General features: G+C 46.3%; 2 protein-coding genes across 6 annotated transcripts in view; one reads left to right on the plus strand and one right to left on the minus strand.

Annotated features, from left to right (window-relative positions):
• Positions 1-1,164: 1,164 nt before the first annotated feature.
• MKRN2OS (MKRN2 opposite strand) lies at positions 1,165-7,799 on the plus strand. Of its 3 annotated transcripts, none has more exons than XM_039231389.1 (4): positions 1,165-1,417; positions 5,006-5,055; positions 6,056-6,218; positions 7,408-7,799. In XM_039231389.1, the coding sequence occupies exons 1-4, from the start codon at positions 1,200-1,202 to the stop codon at positions 7,646-7,648; spliced, it is 672 nt and encodes a 223-aa protein (XP_039087320.1). In that variant the 5' UTR covers positions 1,165-1,199; the 3' UTR covers positions 7,649-7,799. The 3 variants fall into 3 exon arrangements, with proteins under 3 accessions (XP_039087320.1, XP_039087321.1, XP_039087322.1); XM_039231391.1 differs by lacking the exon at positions 1,165-1,417 and adding an exon at positions 3,551-3,613; XM_039231390.1 differs by lacking the exon at positions 5,006-5,055 and having other exon boundaries at positions 1,258-1,417.
• Positions 7,800-17,381: 9,582 nt separating this feature from the next.
• TSEN2 (tRNA splicing endonuclease subunit 2) overlaps positions 17,382-21,626 on the minus strand; it is a 45,923-nt gene continuing 41,678 nt past the window's right edge. For all 3 annotated transcript variants that reach the window (XM_039231436.1, XM_039231434.1, XM_039231437.1), the window contains 4 exons: positions 21,151-21,187; positions 20,322-20,433; positions 19,210-19,299; positions 17,382-18,249 (listed from right to left, as the gene is read on the minus strand). In XM_039231436.1, the coding sequence (XP_039087367.1) occupies positions 18,190-18,249; positions 19,210-19,299; positions 20,322-20,433; positions 21,151-21,187 (299 nt within the window). In that variant the 3' untranslated portion in view covers positions 17,382-18,189. The remainder of the gene's footprint in view (positions 18,250-19,209; positions 19,300-20,321; positions 20,434-21,150; positions 21,188-21,626) is intronic.

Consider the following 21,626-nt stretch of genomic DNA (forward strand, 5'->3'; position numbering starts at 1 on the left):
GACTTTACCCGCCATGATACATTCTCTGTGTGTCTTCCCTCTTCCATTGATTTTCTCTGGAACTATAGGCATTGATAGGGGTTTGGCTGAATAAAGTGCGGTGTAGGGGTGCCTGGCTGCCTCAGTCAGTAGAGCGCATGATTCTCAATCGGGGCTGTGAATTCAAGCCCCACGTGGTGTGTATAGATTACTTAACAGAAAAAAAAAAAGTGTGGTGCAACCAAACTATGGATTCATTTGCAATCATCTGGGTAGGATGTAGATTGTAGATACATTTCCAAAATGAGAAAAATATACACATTCCAAATGTTTGCTGCATAACAACGGTGAGGGTTTTAAAAACTATGGAAATTTTCATTTAACGTAACATTCGTTTTCTAAGGGAACTGGATTTGATGAGTGGATAAATGTTATGGAACAGAAGACATTACCTTTTTTCCTTACATTTTTGTGCAGTTTCTCAAAATTATTTTAAAATTGAAGAATCATATAGCGCCTGTAGTAAAATGTCCAGCCTGAGGTATTGTCACAAAAATTTCACAAACTCTCATACAATCAAACCTTTGATCATGAGTCAGAACGGCTCCAGACCCCCCGAAACTCCCTCATGTCTTCTCCCAGTCAGTTCCCCCACCCATTTCTAACTGTGCTGTTAATTTTTTATGAGCAAGATTACTTCTACAATATAAAACATCAAAGGAAAACAGCCTCCACGAATTTCATTCCTGTATTTATCCAATATCAAAACAACATAACTTATTCTAGAAACACAAAAGTGAATGTGGGTTCTTAACTCCGAGAAGCTCACAGGCTAATGACTGACTAATCAAGTATCAGAGCCCTGGTAGAAGCGTGAATCTAGTCCCACAGCGCAAGGGACCAGTCGGGGAAGTGAAGGCAAGTTTCACAGAAAAGTGGGGCTTTAAATATGAGCAGGAGCTGCCAGTCGACAGTCGCAGAGCGTCCAAGGCTGGAAAGAACCTTTGTCAGTGAGCACAAAAGAAAAGTAGCCCTTTAAGACACCAGTTTATGGGGCAGTCTGGTAACGGGTTAATCCTATTTGGTTTGGCTTCCGAAGCCGTCAATCAGAATGACGTCATTGTCGGTCAGGTTCCTCGGGAGGCGTACCTTTGCCAGCCAGGTAACGACGAAAAGGAAGTCTCGGGAAGCCATCGCTGGTTGCCCGGGAGGGGGAAGCCATGCACCCTGCAGAGGCTGGAAAGCCTTTAATTAAATTCAACCACTGTAAGAAATACATCTACAGCTTCAGCGTGCCCCAGTGCTGCCCCCTCTGCCAGCAGGTCATGGGCTCGAGGAAGCTGGAGGAAGCACCTGTGAGCATCTCCAATCCGTTTACCAATGGGCATCAAGAACAGTGTTCCTTCCTCCTCCGACCGACCCAAGGGACGTTTCTTAGGTACAGTGCTTAAGTGTTACATTGCATTCTGTAAACTTTTCCTTTTGTGTTGTAGTCCCCAAAACGTTCTAACACGTACTACCCAGTGTGAGGCTTAGTGGATAATCTCGCCAGTGTTTGGGCATTAAATCCTAAAATGAAGATCTACTCATTTCATAAAGATAGATGGTGTAGGTACTTTCCTAGAGCGTAATTGCAAGAATATATGACTATGTGAAGGTCAAACCTGCTTATACAATCGTAAGAGAGGAAAACTGATAGCTTGGAGCTTTTTTTTACCCATACAGTTTGCGCCAAGAGGCTAACTGGGAAAGTGACCCAGCAGCTACTCCAGTCAAAATAATTCCTTTACTTCGAGTGAGCCTGTAATTTCTGTGACAAGCAGGTACCTTGCACAAAAGCCTGAAGAATGGCCACATACAGACTATTCTGCGTGGTGGTGAGTTAAGGTGAAGACCAGAGCTGGTCTGCCTCAATTGTGGATGCCACCTGCCTTTAAGAAAGATTTCAGAAATCAAAGGAAAGGACCTTACCCCCTTAGTGTCCCTGTGGAGTTCCAAAGGAAGCAGCCCAGTATGAGCCCGGTGTTGAGGGCACGGATGCTGAGGAACGATGGCACGTGCTTTAGGAAGCGTGTTCGTGAGCATCATTGTGGCCTAATGCCGAGAATCCTAGCCCTCGAGACCTCCCCTCTCCCAATACTCATGTGCCCTCAAGAGCGCTGGTTTGGGATAAGGCGGTTGGATCTGTCTATTTATTTCCCTGCCTACCAACTTCCTTAATTGCTTTCCTTCCTTTCCTTCTGTGGATGAAACGAAGCAAAGTCTGCAGAGTTTTGCATCCCTGACCCTTCCTGGAGGTCAAAGGATACAGAGAGAGTAGTGCAGGCCATGGTGCCACAAAGCCCCCAATTCCTATCCTGTTTTCAGACCAGCTCCAGACCCTCTGGAGTCTCTGTTCCTCATCCACAAAATGAGGGTCCTGCTGACCTTGCAGGGTGGTGAGGGGCAGTGAGAAGGCAGATAAACATGGCCCAGTCACAAAGTTGAGCCACCATGCTCCTTTCCATGCTATTCTTTTCATACTCCGTTCAGAACTGGCAGAAACTTCCTTTCCCGTATCTAAATCATGAAGCCCAAACTGTTTCGTGAGATCCCCTCATTCATGCTAATTTGCTAACATTAACTGGCTGGATTCTGAAAGCTTTTGAATAAAGGGATTAAAGTTCAGAATTCATTCACTATAACATTGATTCATTCAACACATCCTTACCAAGCATCTGTGTGTGGGAAATGCTAGGGATGTCACAGTGAATGAGGCACAGCCCTGCTCTCTAGAACATGACAGGCTTTCGGGTTGGCCCCTAATAAGCATTTATTTACTCTGTGATGTAGCGATCCTTATGGGCCTGGCCTTCCTTGGCATTGGCAGAAGGGAGGTGGTGGTGTTGAAACAGCATCCCTCCCAACCTCTCAGGCCAGGACCTTCAGAACTCCAAGTAGTCCCCTGCCCACCAGACCTTCTAAGGCCAACTTCTAAACTGTTCCTTTCTCTCTCATCCAATTTCCAAACTCTCAGGACTGACTCCCGCTATTCACCTTGAGACAATTTCACCTACTTTGTAAAAGGGAGCCTTCAATGACCCAAAGAAATCAGTGAGGTTCTCATCAAACTAAGTGAAGATCTCTCAGGGCTGCCACATATGGTTGTACAGGTTGTAGACTGCACAAAGGTGCTTTGCCAAGGTGATTTTGGGTCCTGAAACTCAGTACACCCTATACCTAGGAGGCAAAACCTGCTGGGCAGAGCTGCATCTGCAAGAAAAAGAGAAACCTTTTCTTAACTTGCACAAGAGTTGTATGGGGGAGGGGTGGCTCTGCCACTGCCCCCATGACATGCTGCTGTAACATTCTATATTTTTTCCCCTTTAGAGCACTTATCTATTAAAAGCTTGTTAAACTAAAGGTCTTCACTGGAAGCAAGCAAACTCCAAGAGGACGGAGACCTTGTCAGTCTTATTTCCTTGTGCTACTAGCCTTTTGCTTCAAATGACAGGCCCACAGTTCACACCCAATAAACATCTGTTGCCGGACTGAGAAATAACTGAAGGATGGGGGGAGGAGGAACACCTAGGATTTAGGCAGGAAACAAAGCACAGTGACACGCTCACGCAGTGATCTTCGGGTAGATCATGGGGTAAGTGCGGCACCACAATCAGACTCTTACTGTGTCGCTCAGCTTCATTCTTATCCTCTGAACCCAGAGGGTCTCAAAACCCTCAAAGCGGCTGCAACGAGATGACCTGGGGGGTCACTCAGAAGGTGGTGCAGCCATTTGTGTTCTCAGTCATCTTAAAGCCTCGGACTGCTCGCTTTAGTGGGGAACCTACGGTCTGATGAAGGAGCTTTATCATTTAACAATAACCTTTGATTTATGTATTAAAATTAAAAAAAATTTTTTAATGTTTTTTTAAAAAATTTATTTCTGAGAGAGAGAGAGAGAGAGAGAGAGTGTGAGCAGGGGAGGGTCAGAGAGAGAGGGAGAAACAGAATCTGAAACAGGTTCCAGGCTCTGAGCTGTCAGCACAGAGCCCGACGTGGGGCTCGAACCCACGAACCGTGAGATCATGACCTGAGCCGAAGTTGAATGCTCAACCAATTGAGCCACCCAGGTGCCCCAGTATTAAACATTTTTTAATGTTTATTTTTGAGAGAGAGAGAGAGCGAGCGAGCACCTGAGCAGGGCACAGAAAGAGACACAGAATCTGAAGCAGGCCACAGTCTGTGAACTGCCAGCACAGAGCCGGATGCAGGGCTCCAACCCACGGACCGCAAGGTCATGACCTGAGCTGAAGTTGGACACTTACCAAATGAGCCAACAATAACCTCTGATTCATTCAACACTTGTACATGGCAGGCACTCAACAGGTATTTTATTCTTGCAACCAGCTTGCTAGGAGGTTTATGATATTCCCATTTTCCAGATGAGGAAACTGAGATCAGAGAGAGAAAGTGACTTGCTAACGTCCCCGTGCTAGTAAGTGACGGCCTGGGATTGTACATCAAGGTTAAATCATTTGGAATCATAGATTTAATGAACAGTCTCAGGTAAAGAGTAATTTCAGGAAATAAGGGCTCTCCAAGAAAAGTGGGTGTGGCTCTAAAGCCCAAAAGACTCTCCTTTAGTTTTGAAGGTAGAAGCCACTGAGATGCACTCAGGATCCTCTCCCCGGTCAGCCTGTAAGCTCACCTACAGGCGCAAAGAATGAGGAGCCACTTCAGCACGTGGCTGCCTGCTGCGCCCCTCGGCTGGGCAGACGAGTCAAGCTGACTTTATGCTCCAGCAGCACTGGCCCTCCAGCCACCGCCTTGCGGGGAGTGGGGGGCAAGAAAATCCAGCTGGGGGCCGGGGGGGGTATTTTCTACCTCACATGTACTCTTGGCTCAACCAGTTTTGAAACTGCTTCCACTCACGTGGCCACTGATGCTAAGTTTTGGCACCGGCCATGATCGTTCTCCTACCTTAAATACGGACTCTTCTCGCCAGTCGTGTGCAAATGAGAAAAAACACAAAACGTGTTTCTTTCAGGGAGTACGATGGAAGGTCTGACCTTCACGTTGGAATAACCAACACAAATGGTGAGTGCACCGTCACGGATTTTTGTTTTTTAAAGCTTAAAACGTCCCCACAATCTCTAGCTAGGGGAGAGTGGTATTTCTAGAGGAAAAGTGATCATGACAGCATTTACTTGGGGAATTCCTCTTTCCCCTGGGTGCTCATACTGTACCGTTAGGTGGGGGATGCTACCCCCACGAGAGAAATAGTTGACTTTACAGTAACTTAGTACTACTGATGATGCTAAATATTTGAAAGTTTTAATGTTTTCTCAGCCAAGAGTATCACCATGCCTGTTTTGTTGGTTTTTTAAAGAGAGGAAGGTCTTCTGATCTCTTGGGCATGTGGTGGGTAGAACATCCGGTCCGCAGGAAAAGGGCCTGGGCCCCCAGTCACAGGGGGCCGTGGGCCTGGGGGCGGCGAGCCAAGCCAGGCGGCTGAGGCTGTGATCACGGCCCGGCAGGTCAAGGCTGACGGCAGCCTTTCTCCACCTGCTCGAGGTGGGAGAAACTGACCAGTGAACAGAAACCCAGGACTGGACCTCTGAACTCCGAGTTACCCACATGAGCAAATTTACCGCCCAGTCCACCAGGGGAGATTTATTGCGGATGTAGGGGAAGAAGACAGACTCATTTGTAAATAGAAAACTTGAACAAAAAATATTTGGAGATGATTATCCTGGCGTCTGTCGTCGTTTCCATTTCCTGGGGGCCAACCTGACGGTGCGGAAGAACAGGTGGAGCCAGAACCGAGCTTCCCTGGAAGAGCTTTGCTGAGCACCCGGGAGGCAGAGGCTCCACTGCCCTGGGACCTGCTCCCTGTCAGGTGGGGGGCTGCCTCCCGGGCTTGCTCCTGCAGGAGATTCTGCGGCCTCTCGGTCTGCTGCTCTGCGGCAGTCATCCGAAAGTGCATCCTGAGTTTCGGTTGGGTGGCTTCCCCCGGAAGCTCAGCCTCTGAACCCACGGGGTCTAGACAGAGATGCGTTTCCCCTTAGGCTTCCGTGTGACTCCAGTTTTGTTGCAGGGGTTGTGTATAATTACACCGCGCACGGGGTCCGGCGAGACGAAGCAGGGTGGGAGCAGAGTGTAAGCATCCCCTTGGTGCAGCCTGGCATGTTTGGACTGATGGGTCAGTGGGACAAGTACCTGGAAGAATTCTCCGCCTCGGGAGCCTGGCTGCCTCAGAGGTACGGGGCTGCAGGGACCACGCACGTGTGACTGCTGCTCGGAGGGCTCTTAAGCGGTTTAGCTCACGGTGAGCCTGTACCAAGCTAGTAGTACCTGTAACAAAGTTTAAACAGGGGTCGCATTACTTTGGGTTTTCTGCAGAACGTCTTTTTTTTTTTTTTTTTTAAATAAATAGTCATTTTAGAGAGAGAGAGAACATGTAAGTGGGGGAGGGGCAGAGGGGGGAGAGAGGATTCAAAGTGGGCTCTGCAGTGACAACAGCAAGCCTGATGTGGGTCTCGAACTCATGAACCCTGAGATCATGACCTGAGTCAAAGACGCTCAACCGACGGAGCCCCCCAGGGGCCCCAGAATCACCGCATCTTAAGAACTAAAAGGACCATAGCTTAGTACTCCAGTTACTGGACTAGGTATTTTACACATTCAACATTTAATATGTACAGCAAGAGCCATTTGATTCCCTTAAACATTTTTTAATCGTTTAAAATGTAAAAATATCTAACGCTTTTTTTTTTTTGATTTAGCAAATTTGAAATTTATTTCTCAATTTCTTGCTCCCTCAACACTTTAGATATATAGCATACTTGTGAAGCTAAATTGTTTTGAGGCTCTCCTTAAGCTAAGTTTAGACACTGGGATACCCTAAAACGTGGAAGTGGAGCTCCATTTCTAGAACGTCAGCTCCCAAAGCTGGCAGTTTCTGTACAATGTGAGTCTGCACATGTAGACATGTCCACTCCTATCTTATCTAAGTTGCAAGTGGACATGGCCCAAGCCACCAAGCGTCCCTCAGAACTGCACCTCTGGGAGCTCTGTCACCAAGGGGGTCGGACACAAAGGGGCCCAGTGCACTGAAAGCCCACTTTCAACTCTGCAAGTCCTTCAGCAGCTTCATGGCCTGTTCCTAAGCAGCCTTTTTTAATTTTTAAAAGAATGTTTAATGTTTATTTATTTTTGAGAGAGAGACAGAGTGTGAGTAGGGGAGGGGCAGAGAGAGAGGGAGACACAGAATTCAAAGCAGGCCCCAGGCTCCGAGCTGTCAGCACAGAGCTGATGTGGGGCTTGAACTCACCAACTGGGATCATGACCTGAGCTGAAGGCAGACGCTTAACTGACGGAGGCACCCAGGGGCCCCGTGAGCAGCTTTTAAATCTAAGCCTTCCCTCCTCAACACCCTTGTTTTGTAAGGTATGAAGAAGACCATCACAACTGCTACAGTTACACCCTCACGTTCATTAACTGCGTTCTGACCGCAGAAGGCAAGGGGCAACTGGACAAGCGTGAGTTCACGGAGAAGTACGTGGTTCCGAGGACAAGGAAGGCTTCCGAGTACATCACCCTCTACCGGGCGGTAGAGGGGCGTGGCTTCTATGTGACCGACCGCCCTGAGGAAGCGACAGACCCTCCTGAGGGGGGCGGTGTGTGCTGAGTGTGCCGTGTGCCAGCAGAGGGGCAGCTCAGGACTTCCTACCGTTAGAAGACACTAGAGATTTCTACGGGGGCTAAACTGTGGTTAATATGACTTTATTTTTAGCAAATTTCCACTCAATGCAATATAAGAATGTATAAAATTAATAAAGATTGCCGTTTTTAAAAAAATGTTTTATTTAGTGTGTGTGTGTGTGTGTGTATGTGTGTGTGTGAGAGAGAGAGACAGAGAGAGAGAGAGTGTGCATGTGAATATGAGGAAGGGGAAGGGCAGAGAGAAGGAGAGAGAATCCCAAGCAGGCTCTGTGCTGTCAGACTGAGCCTGACCCACAGCTCGATCTCACGAACTGAGTCAAAATCATGACCTGAGTCAAAATAAAAATCAAGAGTCAGTTGCTTAACCGACTGATCCACCCAGGTGCCCCTATAAGGGATTTTTTTTAAGAGAGAGCATGAGCTGGGGGGAGGGGACAGAGAGAGGGAGGGAGAGAATTTTAAGCAGGACCCATGGAGTGTGATATGGGGCTTGATCCCATGACCCTGGGATCATGACCTGAGCCAAAATCAAGAGTTGGATGCTCAACCGACTGAGACACCGGGCCCCATACCCTGGGTTGTACTGGATTACAACTAAATTATTCTCATAATGGTTCGAATTTTAAACTGAGATTCCATGATACAGCAGAGTGGCAGCATTTTTATTTACAGAATGATGAAAACTATTCCTATAATTAAAGCTGAACAAATTCACCTTTCTGTGTGACTCCAGAAAGTGGGAATTTGTAGAAAGGTGAGCAAGACACAATTAATGAAGTAAATTCACTGGATTGTTTTTATTTAAAAAGCACATGGTAGTCTTCTCACAGCAAGAGTGAAAGAAAGAGAAGAAAGAAGGAAAGAAATAAGGAAAGCAAGCAAGCAAGGGTCTTGGAATCTAAGAAAACATAAAGACTAATCTCAATTAGCCTTTATGAGCATATATGCAAAGTGGATGGCAATTCCTCACATCATTCTGTTTCCCTCTCATTTTGCCTGACCTGACATGAGATTGGGGTGTTGAGTTTACCAAGGCAAAGTACATCCCCTGCCTACTTTATTATCTTTTAAACTTTATCTATTTATTGAAGTCACCTCTACACCCAGTGTGGGGCTCGAACTCATGACTCCGAGATTAAGAGTCACATGCTCCACTGACTGAGCCAGCCAGGAGCCCCTCTACTGTCTGCTTTAAATGCAGAATTCAGGAAGGATACAATGAAAGGTGGACTTCTTTCTCTAACACCTTCAGAGGAAGCAAGGGAACAAGTGGGAGGGGTAATTATAAAGAAATGAGGTGACTTAACAACCACATCCTAATTTATATGCGCAAATAGTCACTGGACTTTAAATAGCCAAGGAGCAAAACGTTTCAGCATTCCTCTCCGGAAACTGCTTCCAGAGTTCACTTTTTGACCAAATGCGATATACAGCCACATCCAATCTTATGCCCCAGCAATGGCACCAAATAAATGATGTCTAATTTCTAAAAACCAAATCCATCTTCAAGGAGTCAATACTTTACTCATAATAAAGATATTCAGGGGCGCCTGGGTGGCTTAGTCGGTTAAGCGTCGGACTTTCGCTTAGGTCATGATCTCGCGGTTCGTGGGTTCGAGCCCGGCGTCGGGCTCTGTGCTGACTGCCGGCTCAGAGCCTGGAGCCTGTTTCAGTCTGTGACTCCCTCTCTCTCTGACCCTCCCCTGCTCATCCTGTCTCTCTCTCTATCTCCTAGAAATTAAAAAAAACAAATAAAATAAAGATATTCAGAAACCTTGCTACAGATCCTTAAAACATTTTTCCAAGGAGGCATTTGGGTCATGTTTCAGAACTTGGAAAATTCAGTGGGGAAAAAAATGCACGGGACACCAACATTTGCATTTATAAGTTCAGGTCCTTTGAAAAACAAAACTTCCCACCCAGAATATGATACTGCTTTCAACAGAATCGTGACTACTATTCTGCGGTGTTCAAGAAGTCATAAAGGCTTCACTGGGTAAAGGTGACAAATCAAGTGTTGAGTTTGGGACATGTTCCAATTTGTCCGCATTCTCCTAACACACCATTTTAGGACTCTACTTCTCTGGTCCAGTTCTTTACCCAATTACTGATGATCAGAGCAGCTGTAATTAATGAGTATTGGGGACTCATACTTGAGTAAACTTAATCTTTCTTCCCTTTTAATCCTTAAGGCCACTCAAGAAGTAGGTACTAACAATATGCCCAATTTACACATGAAAAGGGAAACTGAGGAAAAGCCTTGCCCAAAGTCACACAGTAGGAAAAACCAGAGGTCAGGTCTAGGTTTGACTGCGAAGTCCATGCACATAACCACTGGACTACCTGCCAGCCTGAAATCAACCAACGGTACCCAGGGTGCGCGGCAACTGGGTCACCCATTTGCCACCATTAGAGAAGATAAAGGAGAAAATAAACATTTCGCTTTCATCGATATTCAAATATGGGATGGAAGTAAATGTCATAAAAAATCAGATAAAAGAAGAAGGGTAAGTGTTAAAAATGCCAATTTCCTGCTCTCTTGGTGATGCATTCCTTGATTTTCAAACAAAGCTTTCACGGTCTCCAGTCCCTGTTTTAGGGGCTGCCCTCCAACCCGAAGGTGACAAGGCAGTAGTCAGTCTGTTTCTTCTTTCACTTCAGCAGGCTGCAAATTCCCTCATAAGAATCACAGTACCGCCTTACAAACGGCACCCCTGATGAAGGAAATTAAGCACTGACACACCACCAAGAGATGGCAATGTTGCTCAGGTTTGCAGAATTATGAACTGAGAATGCTCCCATTAAGCTTATCATACCAGCGGGGCGCCTGGGTGGCTTAGTCGGTTAAGCGTCCGACTTTCGCTTAGGTCATGATCTCGCGGTTCGTGGTTTCGAGCCCCGCGTCACACTCTGTGCTGGCTGCCAGCTCAGAGCCTGGAGCTTGTTTCAGTCTGTGACTCCCTCTCTCTCTGACCCTCCCCTGTTCAGGCTGTCTCTCTCTCTCTCTCTCTCTCCTAGAAATAAATAAAACATTAAAAAAAAAAAAAAAAAGCTTATCATACCAGCTAAATGCTACCTGAAGGACGAGGAGAGTCAGCATTGGCACCAACTCTGCCTCCCAGAAGAGTTCTCCCTGGCACCCCCTTCCCCCCACAATGCACCTCTTCGTCTCATCGTCTAGTGCTGCCCTGCACACACATCCAGTTCTCTTCAAACCTCACGCAATGACTGCTGGGCTCCTTTTCACTGCAAGGTCATAAACCCTGAAGCTGCTCAGGGTTAACGGATTTGAAAGTCTATAATGATCCACCCAGAGCATTTCCCCAAAGCCTTTAGGGCGTGCACGGAATTACTCCTATAACCAGGAAGACCCAATAAGCATTGTTTTAGAAAAAACACACAAGGGCCATTTCTGGCTCCACTTGCACAGGAGGCGCAAGTTCTCCCCATCTCCGGAGCTGTCTTCACCACTTTATCTCCAACTATTTTTCTGTCACCTCTTTCTCCTCCACTGTGTCACCTACCAGGGCATAAAATAGGCTTTGCGTTTCCTAGAGAAAACAATTATGGCAGTGCTTATACTTTTGGTTTATCTGAAAGGGGAAAAAAGTACACTTGCTTCATGCCAGACCCTTCCATTTAGTCTGCAAAACACACTCAGCTGGCTGCAAGGTCTCCATTTCACAGGCGAGGAAGCAAAGGCTCAGAGTGATAAGGGAAGGCTCCCAAGGGTTCCTGAGCGTAGACTTGGATTTTGGACCTAGGTTTTTCTAATTCCACTCTTTCTACTTTATCAGAAGTTGCCATTTAAAGGTTAGGAAGAGGGTCACCGAGTGGCTCAGTTGGTTAAGTGTCCGACTCTTGATTTTGGTTCAGGTCATGATCTCATGGTCAGTGAGTTCAAGCCCAACACTGGGCTCTGCAATGTCAGTGTGGAGCCTGCTTGGGATTCTCTCTCTCTCTCTCTCTCTCTCTCTGTGCCCCTCCCTAGCTCTCTCTCAAAATAAACAAATAAACATTTAAAAAAAATAAAAGGAAGACTATTTACCTGAAAATACAGTTTCTGAAAATGTAGAGATTCTAAAAAATCTTAAATGCTTGCAACCTTTCATTTTTTAAAAGAGTGAATTACCTTGAAATTAAAAAAACTCTACTTCTTAGTTTAACAGTTTCAGAAATGTGCTTTGTCATATCATGCATTCGTAAGGCATCCCTGTATTACACAAGATGGTAGAAAGACTAAGTTTTTTCAGCTTATATATAAAAAAAAAAGATTGAAGATAAATCAAGCATTAGATAGCTCTCAGTTTCAGAAATGGACCTCCATGGGGCGCCTGGGTGGCTTAGTCGGTTAAGCGTCCAACTTTCGCTTAGGTCATGATCTCGCGGTTTGTGGGTTCGAGGCCCGCGCCGGGCTCTGTGCTGACTGCCAGCTCAGAGCCTGGAGCCTGTTTCAGTCTGTGACTCCCTCTCTCTCTGACCCTCCCCTGCTCATGCTGTGTCTCTCTCTCTCTCTCTCTCCTAGAAATAAATAAAACATTAAAAAAGAAAAGAAATGGACCTCCGTTTCAAGGAGGTTAATATTCATAGTATAATTATTGAGTCTGTAATCAGATTTTTCATGTTGGTTTAATCCCTGCCAAGTGTAATGTATGAATCACTTTATAGAACTGAGTCTCCTTACAGGAGAACGTAGGCCAGTAGAGGATTTCCCCTCATAGTCTGGGAATGAAGTTGGAAAAATGCAGCCTCTGAAACTGAAGCTAAGAATCAATGTACAGTAAGTGACTGCACACATCTCTGCCTTAAGATGATGCGTAATGGTGGGTCTTAAGACAGAACTTCCTCTTGCCTCCCCAAGTGAATCAGCATAGCTGGAAATTACTGGAAGTCCATCATGAGCCAGGCATGCTAATATGCATCTTGTAAGGGCCAAGCCACTTAATCTTCCAGCAAGCCTCTGGGCATCATTATTATTTTTAATTACTTTTTTCATGGAGGGGAGATTCTTATCACATAAACCTATTTTAAAGGGGACAATTCTGCACTTAGTAGATTCAGTGTTGTGCAACCACCACCTCCACTTCCATAAACGAGAGTCTGGACCCACCAAGCAGTTGCTCCCTAGTCCTCCTCCCCCACTGCTCCTGGTACCCACTGATCTGTGTTCTCCACGGATTTATACCTGGAATCAGAAACTAGGTGGCATTGTGTATCTGACTTCCTTCTTTCACTTGATAGGTGTTTGAGACCCATCCACGGTGCGTGTACCAGCATGTCACTCCTTTTTGTGGCTGAACAGTAGTCCCTTGTATGTGAATGCTGATTACATTAACTCTATTTTATAGATGAGGAAACAGCTTCAGATCACACAGCTCGTAAAGGGATGAGTTGGGATGCAAACCTGTGTCTGACTCCAAACCAAGGAGACTTAGCCATCTTGTCATCCAGCCAAGGCCAATCAAAGAGACCAAGCAAGTGCTGACAGCCAGTCTCAACATTTTAAAAGTCCTGAAGATTGGGGGCAACTGGGTGGCTCAGTCGGTTAGGTTAAATGTCCAGCTCTTGATTTCAGCTCAGGTCATGATCTCAGGGCTTGTGGGATCGAGGCCAGTGTTGGGCTGTGCGCTGACAGTGAGGAGCCTGCCTGGGACTTTCCGTCTCCCTCTCTCTCTCTCTGCCCCTCCCCTGCTTGTGCTCTCTCTCTCAAAATAAATAAAAATACAATAAAAATAAATCCTGAAAACTGTAAGCTACTGAGTCTAACCTGAGGAGGTGGTGCCTTAAAGGCTGGGCAGTTTGCAATGCAGAACCATTTATCGGTGCCCCATTGCTAGTCTAGCCATGGGCTCCTCAGATGGCAGGATGAAGGTAAGGCAGTTCATTGTGCTGACAGAACAGCCCTTCTGGCCACCGAAGGCCCTCAGTTCTCCACTTTCTCTGTACAAGTCATACCTGCATGTTATAGGAGGGGCCTGACTTCCACAAATGCATTTCGGTTCTCACCCCAGACTTTGCTCTAAATATAAATAAACTGACATTGTGTCTTTTTGGTCTCTTGCCAGCTTGGTGGGCTTGCATCAAGCCTGGGAAGGGAGGGGAAATTCCATCACATGTCCAGTGCTTCTTGAGCATCTGACTTTGGCTAAGGTCATGATCTCACAGTTTGTGGGTTTGATCCCCACATCGGGCTCTGTGCTGACAGCTTGTAGCCTGGGCAGGAACCTTCTTTGGATTTTGTGTCTCCCTCTTTCTGTCCCTCCCCTGCTTGTTCTCTCTCTCAAAAATAAACATTACAAAGAAACCGAAAGGAGGGCTGAGATTTGACTGGTTCCTTTGTAGAAGGCTCACTCCATTACCTCACCTTCAATAAAATTATCTCTGTGAGACTAATAACAAGTTAAGAACCACACAGTGGTCCCAGGTTCGTAAGTGGGGTTCAGAGACGGTCCTCATGGAAACTGGCAACCTCCTGAAGATTATGCCGAGACCAGATGCAAGAGCATGTTCCTGGTGGGGGCCCAGGCTGCACCCCAACACTGAGGCGGGGGGCCACCAGCCAGCTGTATCAGCACGTTCCCAGCCCTGCCGGCAGTGCTGGTCAGCCTTCCGTTCTAACCTCCACCCAGGCCCTAACAGGGCCGCATTTCTGACTTCGCATGCTTTTCTAGGTTGGTGTCGCTTTAGATGTGGAGATCTTGTAAAGGCGCTAAATAGGACCGAGAGCTCTCGGGTCGAGTCCCCCGCTTGTACTCTGTGGCAGTGGCGTGAGGTGGTCACATCTCTGAGCCTCAAACCTTTGTCCTATGCAGGCTCCCACTATTTGAAGTCCAAAGTGTGTTGTGTGATTCTAAGATTTATACCTTAGTATTTCATGATTTATGTTATGATTTTAAATGGTGCTTTTATTTTTCAATTTCAATTTCAATTGTTCATTTATCTATAGTTGTTGAAGTAAAACTGACTTCCTATATTGGGAAAAAAAAGTCTATTGTGTGATAAGCCAGAACACAGGTGTCTGCCCCATCTTAAACCCCCATCTGAATATTTGCTACAACAATATGCAAAAAAATAAATAAATGAAAAGGTATATTGGCTATCCAAATACAGAATAATGAGTATAGGAGTCTGCAGCAAAATTGTTTAGGTTCTGAGTGCCCAGACCATAGGCCCCCCCGATGCTTGTGCTGTTTAGGTGTGTGGTGTATTGTCACATCATTTCTCCCAGTTTATTAAGTAAAAACATCTCTTAGGGAAGTGGAAAAGCCCATGAAGAAAGTAAGTGATTTTTTTATTTTTATTTATTTATTTTTTAATGTTTTATTTATTTCTAGGAGAGAGAGAGAGACAGCGTGAGCAGGGGAGGGTCAGAGAGAGAGGGAGTCACAGACTGAAACAGGATTTTTTTAAAAAGTTTATTTATTTGAGAAAGAGAGAGAGCATGCAAGCAGGGCAGGTGCAGAGAGAGGGAGAGAGAGAATCTCAGGCAGGCTCCATGCTATCAGCACAGAGCCCAAGGCAGGGCTCGATCCCACAAACCGTGAGATCATGACCTGAGCTAAGATCAAGAGTTGGATGCTTAGCGGACTGGGCCACCCAGGTGCTATGAAAGTGGGGGGTGTTTTAAAGGCCCAAGAAAATTCCCTTTATTAGGAAAAAAAAAAAAAATCAGAAGTGAGAGTTGAGAAAGGTGGTCCTATAAGATATAACCTTGGCCACGTATGTGTTCCTCCTTTTTTGTTTTTTATTTTTTTTGCACTGGGTAACGAAACACAATTTGTAAAAAGTGTTGGTTCCACAAAGTTCCACGGCGTTCTTGAGTGTGGCGTGCTCTTATAAAGCCAGTGAAGTTCTGTATGGACGGTGGGGGGCCAGTTGGCGTGGTGCCACTGGGCACGGGCTGGTGCAGTGGGCAGCTCAGATGCCTTGGGAGACCTGGGTGGGGTGTGTGTGTGTGAAGAACTCCAGTTTTAAAGCAAATCTCAAAGGTTCGAGATTTAAGAACCGCATAAAACATGCTTTGAAGAGAGTGGGTGAAGCAACTTCTGCTCTGTGAGGTGGCAGCATGTCCCCAGTGAAACTCAGCCATGCCTGAAGGCGGTTTTATCACAGCGAATTTCCAATCTTGCTGAACTGGAGCTTTTTTCTAAAAGCACATGCCATCTGTTACATTTATTTCAGAAGGGAAGAAAAAAGGGCCAGGACAGGGGCGCCTGGGTGGCTCAGTCGGTTAAGTGTCCGACTTCGGCTCAGGTCATGATCTCACAGTTCGTGGGTTCGAGCCCCACGTCGGGCTCTGTGCTGACAGCTCAGAGCCTGGAGCCTGTTTCGATTCTGTGTCTCCCTCTCTCTCTGACCCACCCCTGCTCACGCTCTGCCTCCCTCCCTCAAAAATAAATAAAACATTAAAAAAAAAAAAAAGAAAAAAGGGCCAGGACAGGGGCGCCTGGGTGGCTCAGTCGGTTAAGTGTCCGACTTCGGCTCAGGTCATGATCTCACAGTTCGTGGGTTCGAGCCCCACGTCGGGCTCTGTGCTGACAGCTCAGAGCCTGGAGCCTGTTTCGGATTCTGTGTCTCCCTCTCTCTCTGACTCTCCCCTGCTCATACTGTCTCTCTCTCTCTCTCAGAAATAAATAAAACATTAAAAAAAAAAAAAAGAAAAAAGGGCCAGGACATAATACATCTAAAGACAAGCCAATACTGCTTTTAGCTGGTAACTGTGAGGCGCATGTAACCCAAAACCTTTGCTGGTACATTGTTCCAGAACCCCAGGGCCCTTGCGAAATGCTGAGGAGTGTCTGGCCCGCTGCAGCGTGTTCAGTCGGTGTACATGAAGAGGGAAAATCTTTCCTACAAGGCTTGTTTAAAGGTGATGCTTTTGGGCATCCTTCTAGAGCTTTCAGTTACAAGTAATTATCTTTGTAGTCTTGTGGCTTTTCTACATCTTTACTGTAGCCTTCACATGAAGGGGTCACTACAACCTTGAAGGCACATTAGCAGATGATAAGGTATGTGATGTGGAGCTCTCACACGATGACAGAACTGTGAAGGATTCACGGGAGAGTTGTTACCATCAAGGCATATGATGCACTGATCAGGCGTGGAGAGAAGCGTCACCACAAACAACAAATGAAATAGGGAAAAAACAGTGCCTGAAATTTTTGCTGACTTTCAGAGTTTTCAGAAAGTGATGAGGCTTGAAAACAGTCTTTGACTTTGCTAAGGAGCCTGGTGAGGGCAGAGTGGGTAGTAAAAATGTTCGCTAACGAAGAGCAAAAAGGCCTATTACTAAGAAGCTCTTTCAAACTGATGATCATTACTGGTCTGCATCAAAGGGAAAAATAGGAGCTCCCTTACTTGAAGGCCAAATCTTTAAAAATGTAGATCGTGCAGATCTAACGCTTCTGTTGTGAGAGCAGGATGATGACGGGAACGGAAGGAAGCACCACGTTCCAAAACACAACGTCAGGCGGAATCTCAGGCCGTTGGGGCTCTGAGACCACGTGTCACGGGAACGCGAACATTCCAGCTCTCACCGTCCACTTCCGGGTATGCGGTGCCAATGCGGCCATTGTCTTGAATTTGGACACTGGACGGATCTCAGACATCTGCTTCCCTCAGGCTGTGGCTGGTTCCCCCGTGCTCATCTTCCCCTCCACCCCTGCCGCCCTGCAAAACCGTCACTGGTGCGTAACCAGTTTGAAAAAGGCTTTGTTTATTGAGCTAACCTCATTCATCATGTATCTTCATACATTACTTCACTACCTATTTTTATTTTACAAGTTCACTGAAGCACGATGCAATTTTTATCTAATACTGTATAATATTGTTGTGTACTGGACGCTAACGTGCCCATTGGTGAGCTCACTGAGAGTTCAAGATTAGGTAATGATGTTTTTGAAAAGGCTTTATGATACAGAACTCCTTGACAGGCAGTAAGTGGATTTTTAAGTGTTTGAGTAATTGGTTGAAGTTCTTAGATAAGAGGAGACTCATCATTTTTTCCATCTAACCTACGGGCACACAGGGTCTTACAATCCCCAAATCTCGTCTCCGGATATGAGTAACAGGAGACGCACGCGTACAAAAGTGCTTGGGAACCTGTACCGGGCCACACAAATGTAAACTACTGTCATTTTCAGGTAAAATCAGAGAGTAGCAGAGTTTCCTTGCGGCTGGAAGAGTCCTCCTAGAGCTCATCTAGCCCAGCACCCTTACTGAATGGAGGAGGACGCAGGCCCACAGACGCACAGCCCAGCACCGGTCAGGCTCAGCGCCTTAGTCAGGATCAGAGTCTGAAGGCCAGCACGACAGTCTTTGTTCTCTCCTGTGTCAGTTTATCTTTTGAAACAGGAATCGCTTTTTGGTGCTGGGAGGGCCATCCCCTTGATAACTTTTCAATTCTTGGTGATTATAATAAGAGGACTTTTTACCTCACTCAGAACTTGGCTTATGTAGGAGACTCAACAGTATTTGTTGGTAAATCAGAATTCTGAGGTTGAATTGTTAAAGTTCGTCTTGGTCACTCCTCTCTCGTGAAGAAACCCAACGGCGGAGAATCACCTCCTGCAACCAGTCAAAGCAAAAAGGTGACTAAAAATTTCAACATCAGAAATGGAAGAACATGCTAGGTGGGTGACATCATGGCAGCGTTTCACAAGGAACGGTCTGTACACTGATGACACCTGTTCTTTGTCACTGAAACATCTGGGGAAAAGTGAAGGGAGGCGGCACACACCTCATACACAAATACTACCCACACAACCACACAGAGATTTTAAAAGCTAAACTAGCCTTGGCCTTGGCATCCCACTGGCACATTTCAGGAACGGGAGCACGAAAGCCAGCATTTACCATGAGAGCCACATCTGAGACGGTGCTGGGGGATCTGGGCCGCACTGAGAAGGGGGAAGTGGACCTGGGCTGGCGTTTAACGAACAGCTAACCTAGTGGACACGGGTAAGACAGACTGGTCAGATGGGGTGCTGAGGCCGACTGGAGACTGGGGGGGCTGTAGAGGGACAGGGTGGTGTGAACAAGGGGACGGGGTGCAACGTTACAGATGGCAGAGGACGAGGGCGGCTGCATGTGGGGAGGAGTCACAGGCAGAGGGGACGGGCAGAAACAGCAAGTAATCCGCGGGGAGAGCCTGATGAACGTGGCGGTCCTGCTAGAGAAAAACTCGCCAGGAAGACTCAGGAGCCAGATGAGAAGTTCAAGGAGAGAGTGAGCTGGTAGTGACACTGCAGTTTCTGGGAATGGGGCCTGGGAGAGGCCTGGCCAGAAGGTCCCAGGCTGTCTGTGAGAGCAGTTTCAGCTGAATGGTGGGGACGGAGGCCAGGTGACATGGCAGGTAAAGCAGCAGCAGGAGTTAAGGGGCAGCGAGAGCGGGCAGGAAGAGGACCTGTGGGACTTCCCGTTACCAAAGCAAGAAGGTTTTCCTTTCTTTACCTGGGACCATGTGCTCCAGAGGACACAATATGGCGGACAGAATCTTTGGGATGCCCTGAATCTGAGTGTACCTACCTGAACTTTGATTCGTTTCATACACTCTGGCGACTCCATCTCTTTGTCAGTCATGGTAGAGGGTTTAATCAAATAGCACAGCATGAGTTCCTATCGAGAAATGAAGAACAATCTCTACATCGCGCACAGTAACAACACACATCTGGGGGCGTCAGCAGGAAGTGTGGGCAGTCTCCGTGCCCTCCCGCTGGGTGCTCCTGGAAACTCACAAACCACATCGGTTTCCTCCAGGAACACACCCGGGCCCGGGATCTAGACTGAGGACCAGTCTCATAAAATGGGTGCAAAACTACTGGAAACAGTATATATAGATTCCCTATTTCTAAAAGGTAAAGCTACTTTTTACAGGCTAAACCTAAGCAGCTTCACCTGCATGCAATGCAGTCACCCCCTGCCTCCGCTGGGCCTTCGGGCCCCACCTCTCACGGCGCCTCCGGCAGCAGTGGGACGAACCGGAGGGGGCTCGCCGTCTGTTCGGTTAGCACGTTACTGAGTAACAGCGAACACACAAAGCTTTCATCCTTCGTAGTCCTGGCATAGGATGAAATTTCCCTCCGGTCTTGACGGCAGCAGGATAGAGCCGGAGACGAGTCCCGCAGTCACACGACTCTGGGTCTGAATTCCCATTCTGCATATAAACTGCATGACCTTGGGTATGCACCTTAATATCTCTGACTCTGATTCCTCACCCTTAGGGATAAGGACACCAACAGGGTGGTGAGAAAACATGTACGGTGTTTAGCTATAAATATTAATTCCTTCCTCTCGCTTCAAGAGATCTGCTAGCTCTGAAAAGAAATCAATGTTTTGACTCCCTTGTGAATGTGGGTGAGTGACTTTTGAGCGTGTGCTGACGGCCGCCCCAGAATGGGAGGCAATGCTCCTCTACATCAATCACTAGGGATCTTTGAGGCTCAATTTGTGGCGCTCAGTACCAGAGGGTGGGGGCAGGGGATACGAGGGGAGGTCAGCTTCTAGCCTCACCTTTTAGAACCTCACTGGCAGGAACGCTGTGAAGTTCCTACAGATGACTTCTATGATTCTACTACATTCAAGAAAAAAAAAAATCAACCATTTAAGTGACACGTGAATGCCAAAGCTGATGTCATTACCTTGGAGACATTAACTGAAACTCTGCTCAAGGCAGCCAGTGACCTCCAGCTGAAAGGTCTGCGAAGAGAGCCCTCAAAATCGTCGTTGACTAACTCAATAATGACCGAGTAACTGAAAGACACACAGAGGGCATTAAAAAGCATGAAATCAACCTCTTTAAAAAGAATAATGCTTGTTCCACCAAGAACAAAGATATAGAAAATACTATGTACATTGCCTCATTCTAAATTCGCCTACAGTGTTATTGGGAAAAATATTAATGAAAAACTCCCACTTTATATTACAATCTTTCAGGCTGATCTCAACACTGATAAGGAGGGAACAGGAATACTTCGCCCAACAAAGCAAGCTGTGAATTCATTCAACGGTTTAGATATTCACTGATATTAAGATAACAATTATTGCATAGGTTAACTCAATGTGTAATACTAAAACGTAACCTATTTATTACTATGTACATAGTACAACATTAGTGTATAAGCCAAAGTTGCAGAGCATCTATTCCTAACAGGCCAAGAGAAACAGGATTGTAATTGTTTCTGTGGCACCGATTATACTGGAGGTCAGAAATTTCCTCCTGTCCTTTGAAACTACTGCCTTATTAAAAAAAATCACTGCAGGGGCACCTGGGTGGCTCAGCTGGTTGAGCATCCCAGTTTGGCTCAGGTCATGATCTCATGGTTTGTGAGTCGAGCCCCACGATGGGCTCACTGCTATCAGCCCGTCAGTGCAGACCCTGCTTCAGATCCTTCTCTCTGCCCCTCCCTCGCTTAACACTCTTACTCAAAAAATAAATAAAACATTAAAAAAAAAAAAATCACTCCAAACCTTGCATGGTAAAATGGAGGGCCTTTTCGATACAACACTGCAAAGAAAAAGAGAGAAAATGTATAACCTCTTGGAATCAAAATCTTACTTTATTACTGATGTTTCCTCTTCTCCAAAGAGACATAAATACCCAATTATCTGTATATGGTTATCTGCAATATGTCCAGTCATCTATTTTTAAAACCCAACTATTTTTTTTTTCCCCTTGGAACAAAATGAAATTAGTAAAGCAAATCTGTGGCCAGGACCCTAACATTCTCACACCACCCTCAGCCCACAAATGAAATCCAAACTCAAATACAAATGACTTTTGTCTTGCCTCTGGTCTTACAATCTCCAGAGGGAGAATGTGAAACAATGTCACAACATGTGAAGTTCATATAATGCGGACCAACATTTTGTTATTAATTTCACATCAGAGTAATTCAAAGTGTCCGAGCTACTCTACTCTGGCCAGGTACCAATTGACTTGAGTG

Source organism: Hyaena hyaena, unplaced genomic scaffold (genome assembly GCF_003009895.1).
Source record: "Hyaena hyaena isolate Hyena2069 unplaced genomic scaffold, ASM300989v1 scaffold_56, whole genome shotgun sequence".
Taxonomy (NCBI): Eukaryota; Metazoa; Chordata; class Mammalia; order Carnivora; family Hyaenidae; genus Hyaena; species Hyaena hyaena.

What these genes read in the sequence shown, in the direction of transcription:
- MKRN2OS (XM_039231389.1), top strand. Translation starts at nt 1,200, where the DNA reads ATGCACCCTGCAGAGGCTGGAAAGCCTTTAATTAAATTCAACCACTGT. An exon ending in ACCCAAGGGACGTTTCTTAG is followed by an intron (nt 1,418 to 5,005) that starts GTACAGTGCTTA and finishes TGTTTCTTTCAG; the next exon opens with GGAGTACGATGGAAGGTCTG. An exon ending in TGGAATAACCAACACAAATG is followed by an intron (nt 5,056 to 6,055) that starts GTGAGTGCACCG and finishes GTTTTGTTGCAG; the next exon opens with GGGTTGTGTATAATTACACC.